Source organism: Neurospora tetrasperma (genome assembly GCF_000213175.1).
Source record: "Neurospora tetrasperma FGSC 2508 unplaced genomic scaffold NEUTE1scaffold_1, whole genome shotgun sequence".
NCBI lineage: Eukaryota > Fungi > Ascomycota > Sordariomycetes > Sordariales > Sordariaceae > Neurospora > Neurospora tetrasperma.
In genome coordinates, this window is record NW_009799099.1 from 1,605,152 (window position 1) to 1,622,014 (window position 16,863).

General features: G+C 52.2%; 4 protein-coding genes across 4 annotated transcripts; 2 read left to right on the top strand and 2 right to left on the bottom strand.

The window, feature by feature from the left end:
• Positions 1-642: 642 nt before the first annotated feature.
• NEUTE1DRAFT_97679 (uncharacterized protein) lies at positions 643-2,924 on the bottom strand (the record flags this gene model as incomplete). Its single annotated transcript, XM_009849475.1, has 4 exons — positions 643-1,765; position 2,009; positions 2,216-2,277; positions 2,395-2,924. 4 exons carry the CDS (start codon positions 2,922-2,924, stop codon positions 643-645), a joined length of 1,716 nt encoding a protein of 571 aa, XP_009847777.1.
• A 942-nt stretch (positions 2,925-3,866) lies between these two features.
• On the bottom strand, positions 3,867-5,927 carry NEUTE1DRAFT_97680 (uncharacterized protein; the record flags this gene model as incomplete). The annotated part of the gene is made up of 6 exons (XM_009849476.1): positions 3,867-4,198; positions 4,258-5,007; positions 5,059-5,475; positions 5,554-5,674; positions 5,729-5,814; positions 5,897-5,927. 6 exons carry the CDS (start codon positions 5,925-5,927, stop codon positions 3,867-3,869), a joined length of 1,737 nt encoding a protein of 578 aa, XP_009847778.1.
• Positions 5,928-9,243: 3,316 nt separating this feature from the next.
• Positions 9,244-11,140, top strand: NEUTE1DRAFT_127373 (uncharacterized protein; the record flags this gene model as incomplete). The annotated part of the gene is made up of 4 exons (XM_009849477.1): positions 9,244-9,510; positions 9,822-9,945; positions 10,014-10,163; positions 10,235-11,140. 4 exons carry the CDS (start codon positions 9,244-9,246, stop codon positions 10,897-10,899), a joined length of 1,206 nt encoding a protein of 401 aa, XP_009847779.1.
• Positions 11,141-11,981: 841 nt separating this feature from the next.
• On the top strand, positions 11,982-16,740 carry NEUTE1DRAFT_35594 (uncharacterized protein; the record flags this gene model as incomplete). Its single annotated transcript, XM_009848811.1, has 5 exons — positions 11,982-12,061; positions 12,123-12,167; positions 12,250-12,539; positions 12,599-13,510; positions 13,568-16,740. 5 exons carry the CDS (start codon positions 11,982-11,984, stop codon positions 16,738-16,740), a joined length of 4,500 nt encoding a protein of 1,499 aa, XP_009847113.1.
• Between the last annotated feature and the right edge of the window lie 123 nt (positions 16,741-16,863).

Below are 16,863 nucleotides of genomic sequence, written 5' to 3' on the forward strand. Positions count from 1 at the left end.
TGCACAGGGGGTGCTGATAGCGATGGTTGTCCCTTTTTCCCTCTTTTCCGTTTTGTTGCGTCAGCACAATGCTAACTCTCAAAGTGCTCAGTGCAAGATCATCTGCCAGATTCTGAGAACTGAGTCACGGATGCGTTCAAGAGGTCGTACCGCCAAAAACACCACCCCGCGCTCCGCTTTTTGTCAGATACCAGCCAATCACCAGCCGCAGATTCCGTCCGACCTAGCCAACGTCACTCAAGAACTCAACTTGTTGCTCCAGTTCGTTGCAATTCATTAACCGCCTCCTCACTTTCAAATACTACTTATTCAATATAGTCTCGCTCCCAAGATGTCTATGGCAGACAGTACACGGATCAGCTATAAATCAAAGCCTCACCGCTAGAGACTCACCCGGAACCCTCCAGCTTGATCGGTAGACTGTTTGTTATCTTTCAATTAGTACGCAGACGTCGGACCTGAGTTCCGTTCTCCATCTAGCATTGTAACATATCGATCCGGTCCATACTTGTACATATTTACATTGCACTGAGAGCTGCACGCTCAAAGCGCCATACTCCCACTTTGCACGACCTCTATAACAACCCAAGCAAACCAACATATAACCTCGTATTCCGACAAGCTAGCCATCTCCAACGGCGCTTATTCATCCTTCTCCTCCTTCTCCTCCTCCTCAGCCGCTGCATCCTCCTTGTTCTTCTTAGGCGTAGGGCCTTGGAAGACCATCCTCACTACCTTCCCAACCTGTCCATCCATCGGCTTCACCTCCTGAACCTTGGGTACCTCGGCAACCGCCTCCCTAATCATGCGCACCACTTCCTGGCACTCCTCCTGCGTCGCCGTCTTCTTCTGCTTCTTATCCTTCTTTTGCAGCAGCATGATTTCCACCCTGTGACCCTTCCGCAAGAAATTCTGGAGCTGCCGTGTGCGGAATCCCAAGTCGTGCGCCGCAATTGCCCAGTTGATCTCCAGCTCCTTCTTGCTCACTTGCTTTCTGCGTTCCTCCTTGGCCTTGGCCTGCAGAGCAGCGGCCTCGGCGCGGCGGTCGACGATGACGCACACGGGCCAGTCGGGCAGGTTTTCGTCTTTCTCAGGCTCGGGCTCGCCGGGCTTTGGCTTGGGCGGCGCCCATACCATAGCCAAGCTGTATCGGATGCGATCCAACCGGTTGATAATGTCCGCTGGCCGTTGCTTCTCCGTGAGCCTGCCGTCTAGGCCGCGCAGGTATACCCAGGGTTCTTTAATCGCCAGGTCGCGGGGCAGGCCGGCGTCCTTCTTCTCGTCTTGACCGGGTTTTCGTTTTCCCCATTTCACCTGGAGAGCGCCTTGAGTCGAGAATGGGCATCGTGTCTGGTTGAGGATGGTAGCAGTCGCGGCGGCAACTGAGAGGCGAGGAAGTAGGATCGTCTGGAGCAGCAGGGGTGCTGAAGCGGAGGCGCTTTCGAGGAAGACCCTCCGAAGGGCAGCTGCGGAATTGTAGAGGCAAGGGGAGGCTCTCATGATGGACTCGGCTTGTTGGTGCGTCGGGAAGAGTTCGCGATGAGGTTGAGGAACTCGAGGAAGGGTTGAGAATGTCGAGGAAGGTTGAAGTTGTCGTCGCGGGGAAAGAAGAAGAGGATCTGTGGCAGTTGACGAGCCTACACTAAACCAGAAACACTCTGGATCGAGGAGCGCAATTGCAGATCCGGAGCATTTCGAGCCAACCACGGAGCTCCAATTCGAAGCTCCCCTGCACTGTGCACGGGCACCCTTGAGCGCCCCACACCTAAGTACCTGGTATTCCCGCGAGCCTCCTGCACGCCCACGAACCGTCTTCGGCCCCACGATCCGGTCGGCCGCCAGTGCTTTGCATATCGCTTTCATGATCCTGGGGGAGCGAGTCTGAACACCCGCGTCGACATTCTCATGGAACGGCTGATGGTCATGAGCTATAGTTGCGACTTCTTACACGAAAAAGCTCTTCGACCGTAGGCTCACTCACTGCTTCAGCAAATTCCAATTCGAATACTCTGAATTTTTCAGATTCACTTTACGACTCCAAGTCGTCGGGGGACCTCCTCACATCCCGTCCCGTTCATCGGTTCGGGTCACATCCATAACCACCCATGCTGCCGTCGATACGACCGCCCATTCGGGCTTCTTCCTCAGTACTCTCTCTCCTCACCGGTTCAGCAATACGCACCACCACTTCCTCACAGGCCACATGTCGACTCACCTTCCAACGACGGACACTTTCCCAGGGGCACAATGTCGTCGACCAAACGCCACCTCCCAACCCTGGTTCAACATCGGCCGGCTCCGGGATAAATTATAATTTACCTCCATTATCATTCTCTTCACATGATCAACATCAGCACTCCCAAGAAGACCACCAACAACATCACCACCACCTACCACCACCCCCTCAAGGCTTCTTTTCCCGCCTCCTCCACGCACTCCGCACCCACCCTGTCACCCTCCTCCTTTCCTCCCGGCTCCAGCACTTTGACCAAGTTCTCGGCTCCCCCTACCACCGCCTCCTCTCCCACCCCTTTCGGATGCTCTTCTCCACCTTCAAGCTGCTCGCTTTCACCCACCTCTTCCTCGAACACGTCCTCTCCATGGCGCCGGCCTCCGGCCCCTCTATGCTCCCCACCTTTGAAGTGGTGGGCGAGTGGCTCGTTGTGTCGCGGTTCCATAAATATGGGAACGGAGTGAAGGTGGGCGATCTGGTGGTTTATCAGATTCCTGTTAGTACGAGTGGGGAGTTGGGGGTGAAGAGGATCATGGGGATGCCTGGGGATTATGTGTTGGTTGATACGCCGATGGCGGGTGGAGGGACTGTGGAGGGGGAGGTGTTGGGGGACAGGGGCGGGCCCGGGGAGGGGGATGAGGTTATGATTCAGGTATGTTTTGGACTCTATTCTTGGTGATGATGAGCACATGGTGCGAATGGGTGGACTGGGGCGACGACGTAAAGTGGAACAAGTGTTGCTAACGAACGTGGTAAATGATTTAGGTACCGGAAGGTCATTGTTGGGTGGTAGGCGACAACTTGACGGCCTCGCGCGATTCGAGGACGTTTGGCCCTGTGCCACTAGCACTGATCAGGGGCAAGGTGTTTGCCAAAATTCAATCGAACTGGCTCCCTAAATTGATAAGAAACCCTTTGGAGAGGGTAGAGCTTGAGGAGGCACTGGCTTGATGAGATACCCATACCCAAACGAAAATAGAAGCAAGCCTGGAGGCAATCCCATGAGTTCGAATCCTTCACCCTCCCGCCTTGGGTTGTTCCCCATGAACACTCCGGAAAAAGTCCACGACAGCTTACTTCATTTGAGCTGAAAAGTCAGGAAACTAATATCCTATAGTACTCTCAAGGGCTGATAAACTACATATTCACACTCGAACCGAGACCAGTGCCGGATATGCCTTCGCAAACGCTACCTCATTTGTTTGAATAACACCAAACGAAACAAGGTGAAACCCACAAGCAAAGAGGGGGGATGGTGTTCTGGCGAACTATATAGATTAGGTCTGCAGGCTGATCATCCACACCGAACAGCCGGAACCACGGCACGGTTTTCGTTATCGGTACAAAAAAAAATAACCCAGGTCGAGATACGCAGACAAAATCGCACGCAACCCTTCATGTCCATCAGCCTCTCCTATTTGGCCATAATTGTCACCCCTTCGAATGGTCGCTCCCTGCAAATACAAAACCCCACGACTTCCCTCCCATGTAATCAATCCATTACTGAACAATGCTGCGCCGCAAACTCCACGCCAATCCTATGCGAAGTACCTCAAGCCAGTCGAAAGCAAGATGAAAGATGCCAGCAAATTGAGGAGGGTTGAGAAGAAATATAACCATCAACCTCTCCCATTTAACCCTCGATGTGGGCTTTGGCATTTCCCTGGCCGAGGAGCTCCAAGCACCGCTGTGCAAGGCTGACCACTTCACCCTCGTCATCGTCCTCCAGTTCGTTATCCGACTCAATCTGGCGGTTCGCAAGCTGTCTAATCATATCCACAATGTCGTTCGATTTTCCAATCAGCCCAATAAGCTTCTTGTCTTCAGATTCGAGGAGCTGCAACAGTGTCCAGATCGCAATGTGTTGAAAAGTGGCGTCGCCGCTAGCGAGGAATCTGCTCAAGTAGCCGTGGATGCCATCGCTTGGCTCGTTCCAGTTGTGAATGAAAACACTGTAGTCGCCCACTGTTCGTTCGTCAGCATGTCAGGCCCAGAAACAACAGTTCATCAAGGATTTTACTGACCTTTAGATGACAGGTTACCCAGAGCCGCAGCACTGTTTCCTTGAACCTCGATGCTAGGTGACTTGGTAAGAGGAATCAAAACCTCAAACACACCGAGCTCCAAAAGATTTGTCTTCAGTTCATCACTCAGCGCCAAAACGGCAATGGCTGCCGTCATCTCCGACTGTACCGTCACTGGAACCTCGAGCACCAACTGCTTGCACTTCTGTACAGCGCCAGCCTCAAGCACCAACGCCTTGTTCCTGTCCGAGCTCGCTGCCAAGTTTCTGAGGGTTGAGATAGCATGACACTGGATCTCCTCGTTATCGGTCGACCCTAAGAGGTCAACCAATGGTTTCAAAAATCCTGCCTCGATGATGGGAGACTCGTTCATTGGGTGGATCGAGATGTTTCGAATGCAGGCAACAGCCGACAAAATGAGCGGTAGATACGACGACTGAAGAAGACGGAGAAGGGGACCGAGACCGCTGGCGCGAACGATTTCCAACTGGTACTTTTCGTCCGAGGCGAGATTCCGGAGTGCCAAGGCGGCCTGGCATTGAACCTTGGGTGAAGAGGAGTCCATCAAGTTGACAAGAGACTGAACAAGCCGAGGCTCGGTCTGCGCAAGCTTCCGCCTGTTATTGGCGTCGACGGCAATGTTGCTGAGGGCAGTAGTGCAATAATACTGGACGTCGACATCAGTGGAAGACAGTAACTGAACCAACACAGGGATCGCGCCTGCATTGACCAGTTGTTGGCGATTTTCATCTATCACGTGTTAGCAATGTCTAGACAACGTCCGTCACGGTACAAGCCTACCAGAGTGTGTCATGTTTAGGAGAGCGCCAGTAGCATTGCGTTGAACTCTCATGTCCCTAGATTTGGCGAGTCGTGTCAATGGTCCCAGAGCCCCGGAACGTGCAATCTTGGCCTTGTTGTCTTCGTGCGTGGCCAAGTTAGTGATACACCCAACAGCGTTACACTGAACTTCGACGTTGGGCGACATCATTTGACGGATAAGGGGGGCCAGACCACCGAGCTGGACGATCAGGACCTTGTTGTCGGCTGTTCTCTTATTAGTCATCTCTACCGCACATAGACACCTTCGGGAGAAGCACCTACTGTTTACGGCAAGGTTCCCCAGCGCCGCGCTGGCTGCCCTTTGTACCTCGATATCGGAGTTTTGGAGAAGGAAGAGGATGGGTTCAAGAGTATCCCGGTCAACTGCCCGCACATCTAGCATGAGCAAGACAAAGTTAGCAACCCGAAGACCAAGACAAAGGGTCCTGATACAGTGTCTCCAACGCTACGTACCTCGCTCGGTGATTTCAGCAAACGTCAGACTTGCACTCCTTTGAAGATCAATGTTCTCCGAGTAGACGAGAGTGCTCAGGGCGCGTAGGGGCTCTCCGGAGAAGAAGTCGGTCTCTCCGCGCTACACAAGTGTTAGCGCTTCCGTGATAACGCAGGCAGATATCGGTACGCATACATTTTCGAGATATTGGAGGAGGTCGGCAACAGCCTCCCGCTCGCTGTCAGCGAGGACGTTATCATACAAACCGTCGCGGGATTTGCCTGACGGGTCCTGTTAGCTTTACTGCACGCATCACATATACATAAACGGAAAGGGAAGAAAGGCATTCAGGGCGTTACATACCTCCGCAGCACGAGGAACAGGAAGCACCCATGGCTGCTGAGGGACGCGAAGCGATCTGCCGTCAACCGCGATGTACAACAGAGAAGCCGGGCGCTTTTGGATGATGCCGCAAAGTGGTGGTGGCGATGATTGTTGTGGTGGAATGCCGGGGAAGTCGACTCGGAGGGCGCCCCGGTGTTGTCGTTCTGGGTCCGGCAGGCGGTCGGTGGTGTGCCCTGGTCGGTGGTCGGGAGTCGGATCGGTCGCTCCACAACAAAGTGGACGGTGGACGCAGGGGGGTTCTTGACGTTTGCGAGGGCCGCGGGGGCGAAGCGAGATCGACGATACAAATGATTAAAGACAAAGCAGCTAAAGCCAAAGCACGCCTCAAACGGAGCTCGGAGTATTGCGAGTTCACTGATAATGTGAAGAAGCCTATGTGTTCTGATGGCTGACGACGCAAAATTCGAGGGACGGGGACGATGTCGAGCGGGAACGGGCAACGAGACACGGTGTTGAATGATTTTCTTTTTTGGGGGGTTTCTGGGGAGGGATTGTTGGGTTGCGTGAGGCAGCGGGACAGCGGAGAGGCTGGAAGGAATCACGGTCTTCACAAAGAGATGGAAGAACAAGCACAGAGAGGCCGCGCTATGTACCAAGGAGCACCGCTCACTCCACTCACTGCTTGGTTGCGAAATGGATGGAAGCACGACGGACACCTCACGGACAGACAATATGGATCACGCTGCCTTGCCCCCGGTGCTGCTGCCCTTCGTTGTTGTTAATCAATGCGAGCAAATCTGTTGAACGGGGACCGGCGGCAGAGGCATGAATGATGGGTGAGCGGCGTCGAAGCTGCCACTGCCTCGCAATCGCGCCCTGCCCACTGAGACCCGAATCACAGAGCGCACCATTACACATACACCCCACAGGGCAGCGAGGCAGCTTCCAGGGCCCGGGCGTCTGGGGGAAAAGTGGGTCGTGCGCTGAGGTGGCACCTGCGGTTGTGGATGCTCCTTGCGACTGGACCTAGAGTAGGGTGCCACTGGATTTGATGTCATCACCACAACGACGACGCCATCCTCCATCCAGGCTTGCCAGGGCCCCAAATTAGGGACGAAGGCGCGTAGAGTATGTAGAAGATACTGTAGGTACCTACTTACTGTAGTGTTTCCATTGATGGGTTGCAACCATTCATTCCCTTTCTTTCTAGAGCTTTTGAGTCTTTCTCTTTGCCGAACAGCGGGTAGTATCTCCTGTCGGATCTTTCCACTCTCAATAGGTAGTGTCCTCCAGTGTAGTATCCTGGTCCAGCCGCATCACAAGAACAAGTCACCTCACCCACTATCACAACCACACAGGCTGTGACTCTGTATACTGCAACTGAAGTGTACATGACCTTTGACCTTTCATTGTCTCCGACCCAAAGATTGTGTGGTGTCTCAGCACCAGGGAATACCCGATTCGTGTACTCTGTCGTACATACAAGGGAACTTGGGGGTCTAGGTGGTTAACGGATCTACCGGTCGCTGTGCCGTGTTTCGCTCAAGACCAAAAAGTGACTTGATGCAGTGACGACCGTTCAGTGTCAGTTAAGTTAGGAAGTAGCGTGGTGGTGTTAGATACCTACGTATCTTGTCATCTCATTTCTTTGATCGCCATGCCACCTGGATTGATTTGTTTTCTTCAGGCCTGGGCACGTTCATGGAATCGTGGCACGTTAATGGCTTGCTTCAGTTGGCCAGCTATATGACCATAAGGAGCTATAGGAGGTGGGAGTGAGCAGCCTGGCGTTGGTGAATGTTTACACAGCATGATGAACGTTCAACATCTGAAACATGGACATAGCTTCCCACATCTTGTACTGCGGTTGCGAGCCAAAGTAAAACCCCCTTGTCACGTACCTGGCACGGACCACCACAGCCAACGCTTCGTGAGCACTGTGTGGTCAACGACCTGGCCCACGGGTTTAACTTACCCATATCACCATAGTATTTGCAAAGACATCGGAGATCTTGCTCCGCAAGACGCAGGTTGCAGTTCTAGACACCTTATTCAGAACCACTGGAAGATATACTCTTGCTTTTCGCATAGCCTATATGACTGTGGGTTCCTCTAGGGAGAGGCTGGTAATTTACTTTTGTTTTCCATTCAGCAACGGCTTTGAAGAGAGGACCCGGTTGGCTTTCATCACAGCACACAGTATCGAGATGGCTGGAGGGTACACAGGATAGAGGAGTTCAGAGCAGGAAGGGCATGTTCAATAGTGATGGCACTGTTCAAGTCAACTTTCATGTACTTGTTCCAGATTTGAAGCCGTTCAAAACACGACCTAGAAAGTGTAGTATGATTTGCCAAGCGATGACACTCTCAACACACATTGTACATATCAATCAAAGTGAAGAGCAACCTTTGTAAGATGTACGCCGGTCTCGGTCACGAATCAAAGGTCGAAAGCTTTATCTACACGTGTGGATCCTTATCGCTGCCCAGCACCTTGCACCAAAATTACCTGAGGGGTCGGGTCCGGGATTACCTACCTAGACCAGACCGAAACACCCCATAGCTGCCGTCGTTATATTGGTGGACGCCCGATAAACCTGGAATGGAACTGGAACCGGCCCAGCGCAAGCAACAAGCATCCCCTCCTCCGTGACAGGCTCCATTGTTGTGTAGCGCTCTGGCAACCTAGGTGGAGGGAGAACTTGACTCCCTGGTCAACGCCGACTTCTGGCCCGCTCCGTCTACATTCAAGTAAACCACTGCTTTATATCACCATCCCTTTCGCTCTCGAGTATTCCGTACATCACCGCCGAAACTGCCGTTGCGGTGAATCCACCATTTTGCCTCCGAACGGGTCAACCGAATACAACAAAGGAACGGCTAGATTCAGCTACCGTACTAATTCCCGTCCATCTCAGTCGATTGCGCCCAAGTCCTCCAACTTGCGACGACTGCCACCTACCTCTAGGTCATCCAACTACTAGGTCGCTTCAACTTTCTTGCCCTTCTTTTTGCGTCTCTTGGCTATCATCCAGACGACGCCCCTCCGCCTTCGTTACTTTGCACTTCGCGGTCGGCAGTTACACACAACTATACACCTCTGTCAAATCCAATTGAAGTCGAAAGCCGAGACCGCCCACGGATTCGGAAACCAAGGGAACAGGACAGGACACGGTCAAGGGGCTGAAAGGAAGAAAGGGGATATCCAAGATATCAGTATAGAAACGGACCCTTAATTACACCGGTTGAAAACTGTGGGTGGACGGCGCGTCCATACTCCGTCAACGGAAGCAAAGCTCCAAGTACCAGGCAAGACAGAACTGCAACGGGGGTCCTTCCCCAATGTATGTTCCACGACGGCGATAATGGACGACTCTTGTACTCCCCCTGACCAGGCGGCTTCTGGTACCGGCAGTGATGCCGCCGGTGTTTCTCCCCAGGCTTCCCAACCTTCCACAGCTTCAGCTGGGAACAGCAATACCGATCCCAATCTCAATGGCCCATTGACGCTCCGACCTGGTCACGAGCTGCCTTTCGTTGCGCCATCATCCTACCTTCGTCCCAAACCAAGCAGTCGCACAATGCCAGATAAGACGTCAAATCCCCTGGACAAGGACCAGATGCAGGGTCTGGTGAGCATCCCATTTCCGAGACAGCACACCCATAATCTTCCTTACCATCAATCCATTCTCCCTTGACTTCCATCCACATGAAAATTCCATGGCCCCAAGCTGCCGCTGCCAATCTAGTCCGGTCGAACCCTTCCGGCTCGGTTGGCCTCTATGCGGGATGCCGGCGTCCATGGCCCTAATCCTTGCTCATGATATGCCGTCAAAGGAGGCAGCTTGGCAAAAACAGAAAAGAAAAGAAGCACAAGAAAATAACAACACACAATCAGCATTTGTTCATGAGCTTCTCGCTGACTGACCATTGATGCAAACAGAGAGGTATTCGCGAGTTCCTCAAGGTCCGCACCAGCTACGATGTCTTGCCGCTTTCCTTCCGCCTAGTCATACTCGACAACGATCTCCTTATCAGGAAAAGCCTCAATATTCTGATCCAGAACGGTACGATAACAAGGCAAAACTAGCTTGGCCAGTGTGGTGATATTGTGGTGCTGACCGTCCTCATTTAGGCATTGTCTCGGCGCCGCTCTGGGACTCGCGCAACGGAACCTTTGCTGGCTTGCTTACTAGCACCGACTACATCAATGTCATCCAATATTACTGCCAGTTCCCCCACGAAATCGATCAAGTCGACCAATTTCGGCTGAGTAGCCTTCGAGGTGAGTGCCATCATCAGGGACTATCGAGGTTCTCTCTTGCGGGGCGTCAGGCTGACGAGTAATGCATGTAGATATCGAAAGGGCCATTGGTGTTCTGCCGCTCGAGACCGTATCCGTCCATCCCATGCGCCCATTGTACGAAGCCTGTCGACGAATGCTTAAAACGCGAGCTCGGAGAATTCCCTTGATCGACACGGACGACGAGACAGGCCGAGAGACTGTTGTCAGTGTTATCACACAATACCGCATCCTAAAGTTCATCGCTGTCAACAACGAGCAGCACACGATGTTGCTAAAGAAGCCCGTGAGGGAGATTGGCTTGGGAACCTACACCGACCTTGCTACGGCGAACATGAACAGCTCCGTTCTGGATGTCATTCACCTCATGGTCAAGTACAACATCTCGGCTGTGCCAATTGTCGACAAGGACAACCGAGTTATGAATCTATTTGAAGCCGTCGACGTCATCCCTTGTATCAAGGGGGGTGCGTACGACGAGCTGACAGCGACTGTTGGCGACGCCTTGTCTCAGAGAGCTGAAGATTTCGGGGGGATTTACACGTGCAGCGAAGAGGATCGCCTGGACTCGATATTCGAAACCATCCGAAAGTCTCGAGTACATAGGTTAATTGTTGTTGACGATGACAGCCGCCTCAAGGGAATCATCTCTCTCTCGGATATCCTCAAATACGTATTGCTCTACGGCGAGGAAGAGGATGACCTACAGGAGTATTAAATGGGAACACGAAGATGGGGCGGCACTTGTCTTGGCCTTAGGTTGGCTATAGGATGGTATGGTTTTGTTTTGCATTGCATGGCGCTTTTGTTTTTGGAGGGTATGTCGAATTAGTGGAACACTAGGGTCGTATATTCTTACATCCTCGATGGGCGACATAGATGGAATCTTCTCTTATCCTGGAACACGGCAAGAGGAGGTGCTGTTATGGCTGAACAATGGCTTACTAGTGGTCCTGCTCTTAAGATTCCTCTTCCATTCCACCCTGTCCCTTACAGCACTGGATTGACGTGGCCACTTCGGTCGTGATGTTCAGGTAGTGGTGAGCATATATACCTGCTTGTAGATATGGATACCTAGTAGGTAGTAGGTATTTGAACGTTCAACTAACAATGAGGCAGGTCTAGATGAGAATGTACTCGCCTTGAGTTTTAGCCAGCGCAATGGCGTCGGCTATAAATTACTATCTAGGTAGAGGTAGTTGTTAGGCAGTGTAAGGCGACTCGGCGATGGTGGTGATTGTCACTTTTTTTTTCCTTTGACACCAGGTCGCTCGCTTCCTAGTTGGTTTCACGTCTCTTCTACTCATTGCTCCACCTACCTCTTAGGTGGGTTATCAGTCTCTTCGGGAAGGAACAGGTTGGACACAAAGAGCGACATGAGAATACGGGAAGCAGCAGTTTACGACAAACGACACGATGCTTCAATCCATGCTCTGGGCTTTTCTGGAGGGCGTTCACAAAGCATCATCAGTTTGCAATCACTTTGGATATCTTGTCGTACTATCGCCTCTCAGATACCTTCTTCTACTTGTTTCGACGTCTGTATATCCTCCAAAAAAAAAAAAAAAGGCATGCAAAACTATCATTACGAACCCGACCGGGCATCCGTTGCATCGGTCGGTGCGCCCTCAACCCCCAACAGCCTCTTGCCCAGACGCGTACCCAAGAGAGGGCAGACAGATGAAAGGTCAAGTACATGGCGCGGTATCCCTCAATCCGCCACAGCAGGTCAACTTCCAGATCCTGTGGCATATAGGCGTGCGAGCAGAAGCAGTGCGACATGGACATCATCCAGTGGCGATGTCGGAGGCTACTCCGATGCAGACGAACTCCAAGATCGAGGAGACTTTGTGCGAGAGTACAATAGACTCGCAGCCAAGGTTAGCTAACCCGCACCTTTCGACTGTTCGTGTTGACAAGCCCACTGACTAGAGGTTATAGCATGGGCTCCGCCTACTTCCGCCCAACGATGATGGCCCTTCGTCGGTAAGTGGCCGTTACCCCTGGTGACTGTATGGACCGCTGACCAACACGATAACCAGAGAGAAGCAACACCAAGTCCACACAGAAGAGGATGGTTTTCCCGCACATTCCGGCGCCACCCGTCGGGCGCCAGTAATGCCAGCTCAGCAAAATCAGGACGCTCAGAACGAAAAGCAAGCCACAGACGGAGCATCAGCGATCTAGCATCACAGTTGGTACATCCAGCGAAGCGAGACATTCTGAAAGACGAAGATTTGCAATCCCTCGTCCGTTTGTGCGGCAAGAGCATGTTCTACCTGCCGTCGGAGTATGCGCCCAGCTCCTTGATCCTCCCAACATGCCTTCGCGCAACCGCCCAATATCTTGTCCAACATGGTAAGAACTACAAACCTCAAACCTCCACACTAGTGAGGCATTTACTGATGGTTATACAGCTACGGAGACACGTGGTGTCTTCAGAATTCCAGGCTCTGTTAGAGTGGTTGATGCCCTCTACGACTATTACTGTGCTGAAGGAGATCCGGACGAGATATCTAGCACAACACGCTGCCCAAACCTCCCGGTCCACATCAAGGCCGGTGTTCATGACGTTGCTTCGGCATTCAAGCGTCTTCTTTCTGGGCTTCCTGGCGGTATCCTTGGATCCCTCACGCTGTTTGACGCTATGGTCTCCATACATAGTCAGTTAAACGGAGATCCTGAGGCCACGAGAACCAAGCAAACCAAGCTTCGTGCTAGAATGATTGCGTTGGCAATCGGTAGTCTTAGGTCTCAGTTACGTCGTGAGCTGATATGTGCAGTTTTTGGTCTCCTGTGCTTGATCGGACGCGTTGCCGAGATAGCACCCCGTGAGGATGAATTTGGCAGACCACTGCCTACAGCAGACTTGATGGGCTACAATGCTCTAGGCATTGTCTTTGGGCCGCTCCTGGTTGGTGATCTTCTCAACTCTTACTCGATACGAGGTTCTAGTGTCCATCTTATACTCCCCCCAGTGAGCCCACCGCCCAACTGCAAGTGGGAACAGAGGAAGTACAAGCAACCAGAGGAGGCTATCGCCCATTGCTTCCCAAATATGGACAAAGTTCATGTTGCCAACAGCATCGCTGAGACGCTTATAACGAATTGGCGAGAAGTTGTCAAGCAAATGAGGAGCCTCGATGTGTTGAGGGTAGTTGGATCGGGCATGACCGATCATTGTACTTCACGGAAGGGATCATTGCGTGCTTCCGTCTCGGAGCCCTTTGTCTTACGGAAGCCTCTTGAGTCTCAACAGAATTGTCCGCAGACATGCCCTTTTCAAGTATCGGAATTCCCTGTTCTTCCAAGCCCGACGCCCGAAACTGGTATGTCCACCTTCATCCAAACGTCGTTAGTCTCTTGCTGACCTGACAACTGACCAGGTGGACGAGGACCTAGTGGAGGACTACGAGCAAAAAGACCTCGACCTACACTTATAATTCCTCGACAGCGTCCAAGATCCTCGCGGTCACCGTCTCGAGATCAACTCAATACGCCCGGGCCTGTAGTGTTACTGTCGCCTACCATGGAGGAGCCTTCTGGAGGTGGTGCGTCTCTTTCGGAGAGACAATCAAAAGGCTCAATTACATGTGCCGACGAAACATCAGCTTGCCAACACCGTGAGGGGCAGCAACTTGGCTCTGGGTATGTCGAAAAGAGACAAACAGGGCCCTTGACTGAATTACGAACTGTCAAGGCTGATTCAGAAACACCCCGGGCCATCAGACGTAGGGGCAGCCTGACCAAAAGCTGCACAGAAGGACGCGATGTCCATCCACCGGTCAGCTTCCGCGACAGAAATGGAAACAAGAGTGAAGGGAATGCGCCGCAGTCAGTTTTTGATACGCCAATGACGAATACCCCACCCCCGGGGGACCGCGGCTCTGTGCCAGAAGACTTAGAGCCGACTCCGAGACCATCTGTGAGAGCCCCATCACAGGACAGAATGTCTATAAGCAGTTGTCGAAGGGATGCAAATGGAATGCTTCCAGACGGAAAGGTCAACCTCAAGAGCTCGGGACACAGGTTTTCGAGGTTTCCAGTTTGGAGACGGAGAGAGAGATCTGACAAGTCGACGGACCCGGTTGAATCAGCTGCAAAACCTCCCAGTCCCATCACAGCCTCATCTGGACGCTCTTCTCTCCAAAAAGGTCGACGAAGACTGTCATTTCATTTGAGGGAATCGACAACAGCAGCTTCTGAGGAGGAAAGGGCGGAACAGCAAGTCGTTGATCCCTCTCAAATTCCAATGGAGCATGCAGCCGGCGCTGAGGAGACTTCAAAGCCAAGTGTCAAAACTCACCATTATGCTGGCGGCCCTTTTAGCCACTTTGCAACGTTAAGCCGGGCTACTGGCCGCATAGCTCGACCAGATCGAAGTCAAGAGGCTCCCGGTAAACCGACAACGGCACACGATCAATCGCATGCAAAATCGCGGGCAAGGTCGTTAGCATCGAAGATACCTCGTGCACGGAAATCCGATCGGCGACTGACTCGAAGGCCGAGCCGGGAGTCTGTACGTCGCAGTACTATTCCCAGGAAGAGCCCTTCCGAACACACTCTTGCCTCTGTTCCTCCTGAAGTTCAACATAAAGAAGACCATACTAACCCTCAAGAGGAGAAGCATGAGCCAGAGTTCCGGCCATCGACTGTCTTGAAACATGACCGCATGACTGATTACACGCCACTCACTATGTCCTTTGATGGAGATCTCCGGCCACCAACAACCCCCGCAAGACCGCTACCTTACTCCAGCAAGTCTTTCACTGGGAGTGCGGTGAGGGCAATGGCTGCCATGTTTAAAACTGCTGCCGCGAAGGACAAAGACCTGAAGAGGCCGGAAAGTCTTCCCATGCCTATGAAAGCGCCTGGCAATGTGCTTTCGCATTATACCGTTAACCCTCCATCACCACAGAAACCGCAGTCACCATCATTTGGATCACCCGCACAACGTAACGGTGGCGTATGGGAAGATGAACACAGAGAACATCCAGAATATAAGGGGAACCCAAACAGGAGTTCTGGACGAGGAAGCCATGACGGGGAGGATGGCGAGGACGACATTCCAATGAGTTCAGGCGCCACTGTAGAAAGGAGTTCCAAGAGATTGGATGAGTGGATGAACGAGCAACAAGGCCACGAGCCATCAAGAAACACTAAAGAAAAGGCCGATGAGAACAACACATTCATGCACAAGGGAGATTTTTGGTTGTCTCGGTCAACGGCAAATGATGACGATAATAGAAGCAAAATCTTGTTCTGCAATCAAGCCCGATACGTACAATTACCACGATCACCTCAAATACCCAGGCCTTTCAGCGCGCCCACTGGATCTCCACATGCCATTCAGAGCTCATGGATGCCAATGAAAGTCGATATTTCACCCCATTTCCTTCAAAGTGATATTAGCCAAAGTTCAGGGCTTCTTGTTCAGCCAACTCCAGCCATGGACATGGCTATCGCGAGCGATATTCTGAGTTTTCAAACGCAAATTCGCCGTCTGCAGAGGCAGCTCGACTTCAAGACGGAAGAAAACAATCATCTCCGCAGCAAGTTGGCAAGCTTTGGTGCAGGACAATGTAGTGTGCCGACAGAAGTCAGCGTACGGCGAAGCACAAGCATCAAACTGAGCGAGCACTTGCGGCAGACGGAACGCGAGTGTAAAGCATGGAGAGATCGAGCAGAAGCGGCGGAGATGAGAGTCGCAATTTTGGAAAGGTTACTGAGGAGGAAGATGGATGGAGAACCATATGAGGAAGAGAGGATTACAGACTCTGAAGCCAAGGCACCGCCCACTACCCAGCACATGTTTACAGCGGAAGTTTACCGAAGCAGCGGGACTGTTCGGGATCGGCTTCGAAAGTTGTATGGTGTGATGGACGGCTGCTCTGAAAGTGATCCCCATGAAGAGTTGGAGGAGGAGGAGGAGGGGGAGGAGGAGGAAGAAGAAGAAGAAGAAGAAGAAGAAGAAGAAGAAGAATGTGCTCAGAGGTGTGCTAGTGTCCCTATATGGAGTGACGGAGAAGAAGAAGACCATGGACCGTCCAGTGATGAACCAAAACGGAACGGGGACAACCAGTGCGTGTCGCAGGAGAAAGAGACGAATATTCAGCAAAATATTTTTGTAGGGGAAGGCGACAGCGATGATGCGGAGCAAGGTTTAGACGTATCAGTTGGGCATGTAAGTCGGAGACATCATCAAGAGACGGACGAAAAGGTAGAAGATCAATTTTCTGCGATAGTGGGACGTGATGGGCATCATGATTATGAATGGGTCGAAGAGGAGGATGCTCATGAGCGAGACGACACCAGAACAGAGCTGAAAAAAAGGATGGCTCGGTGCACAAACATCAATCCTCTCGGATGGAAGACATGCCAGTATTGCGAGGAGGGGTCGGCAGAGAGCGAAGCGAAGTCGGAAGGGATGGCACTCATGGGTAAGCGGATGGCGGATGATGATAAGAATGGGGAGGAAGAGGAAGAGGAAGAGGAGCGAGAGTGTGACAAACATCGATTTATGGAAATAATGGAGCATGCGGAGATGCGAATCGAGTAGACAATGTTGAGAAACGATGAGTTTATTGCGGGACACGCTGTTAGGAGTTGTTTTCTGGTTGTATTGTTTACTGATTTCCCCATTCGGACGGCTGGTGAAAGGGAGGGGGGGGGGGGNGGGGGG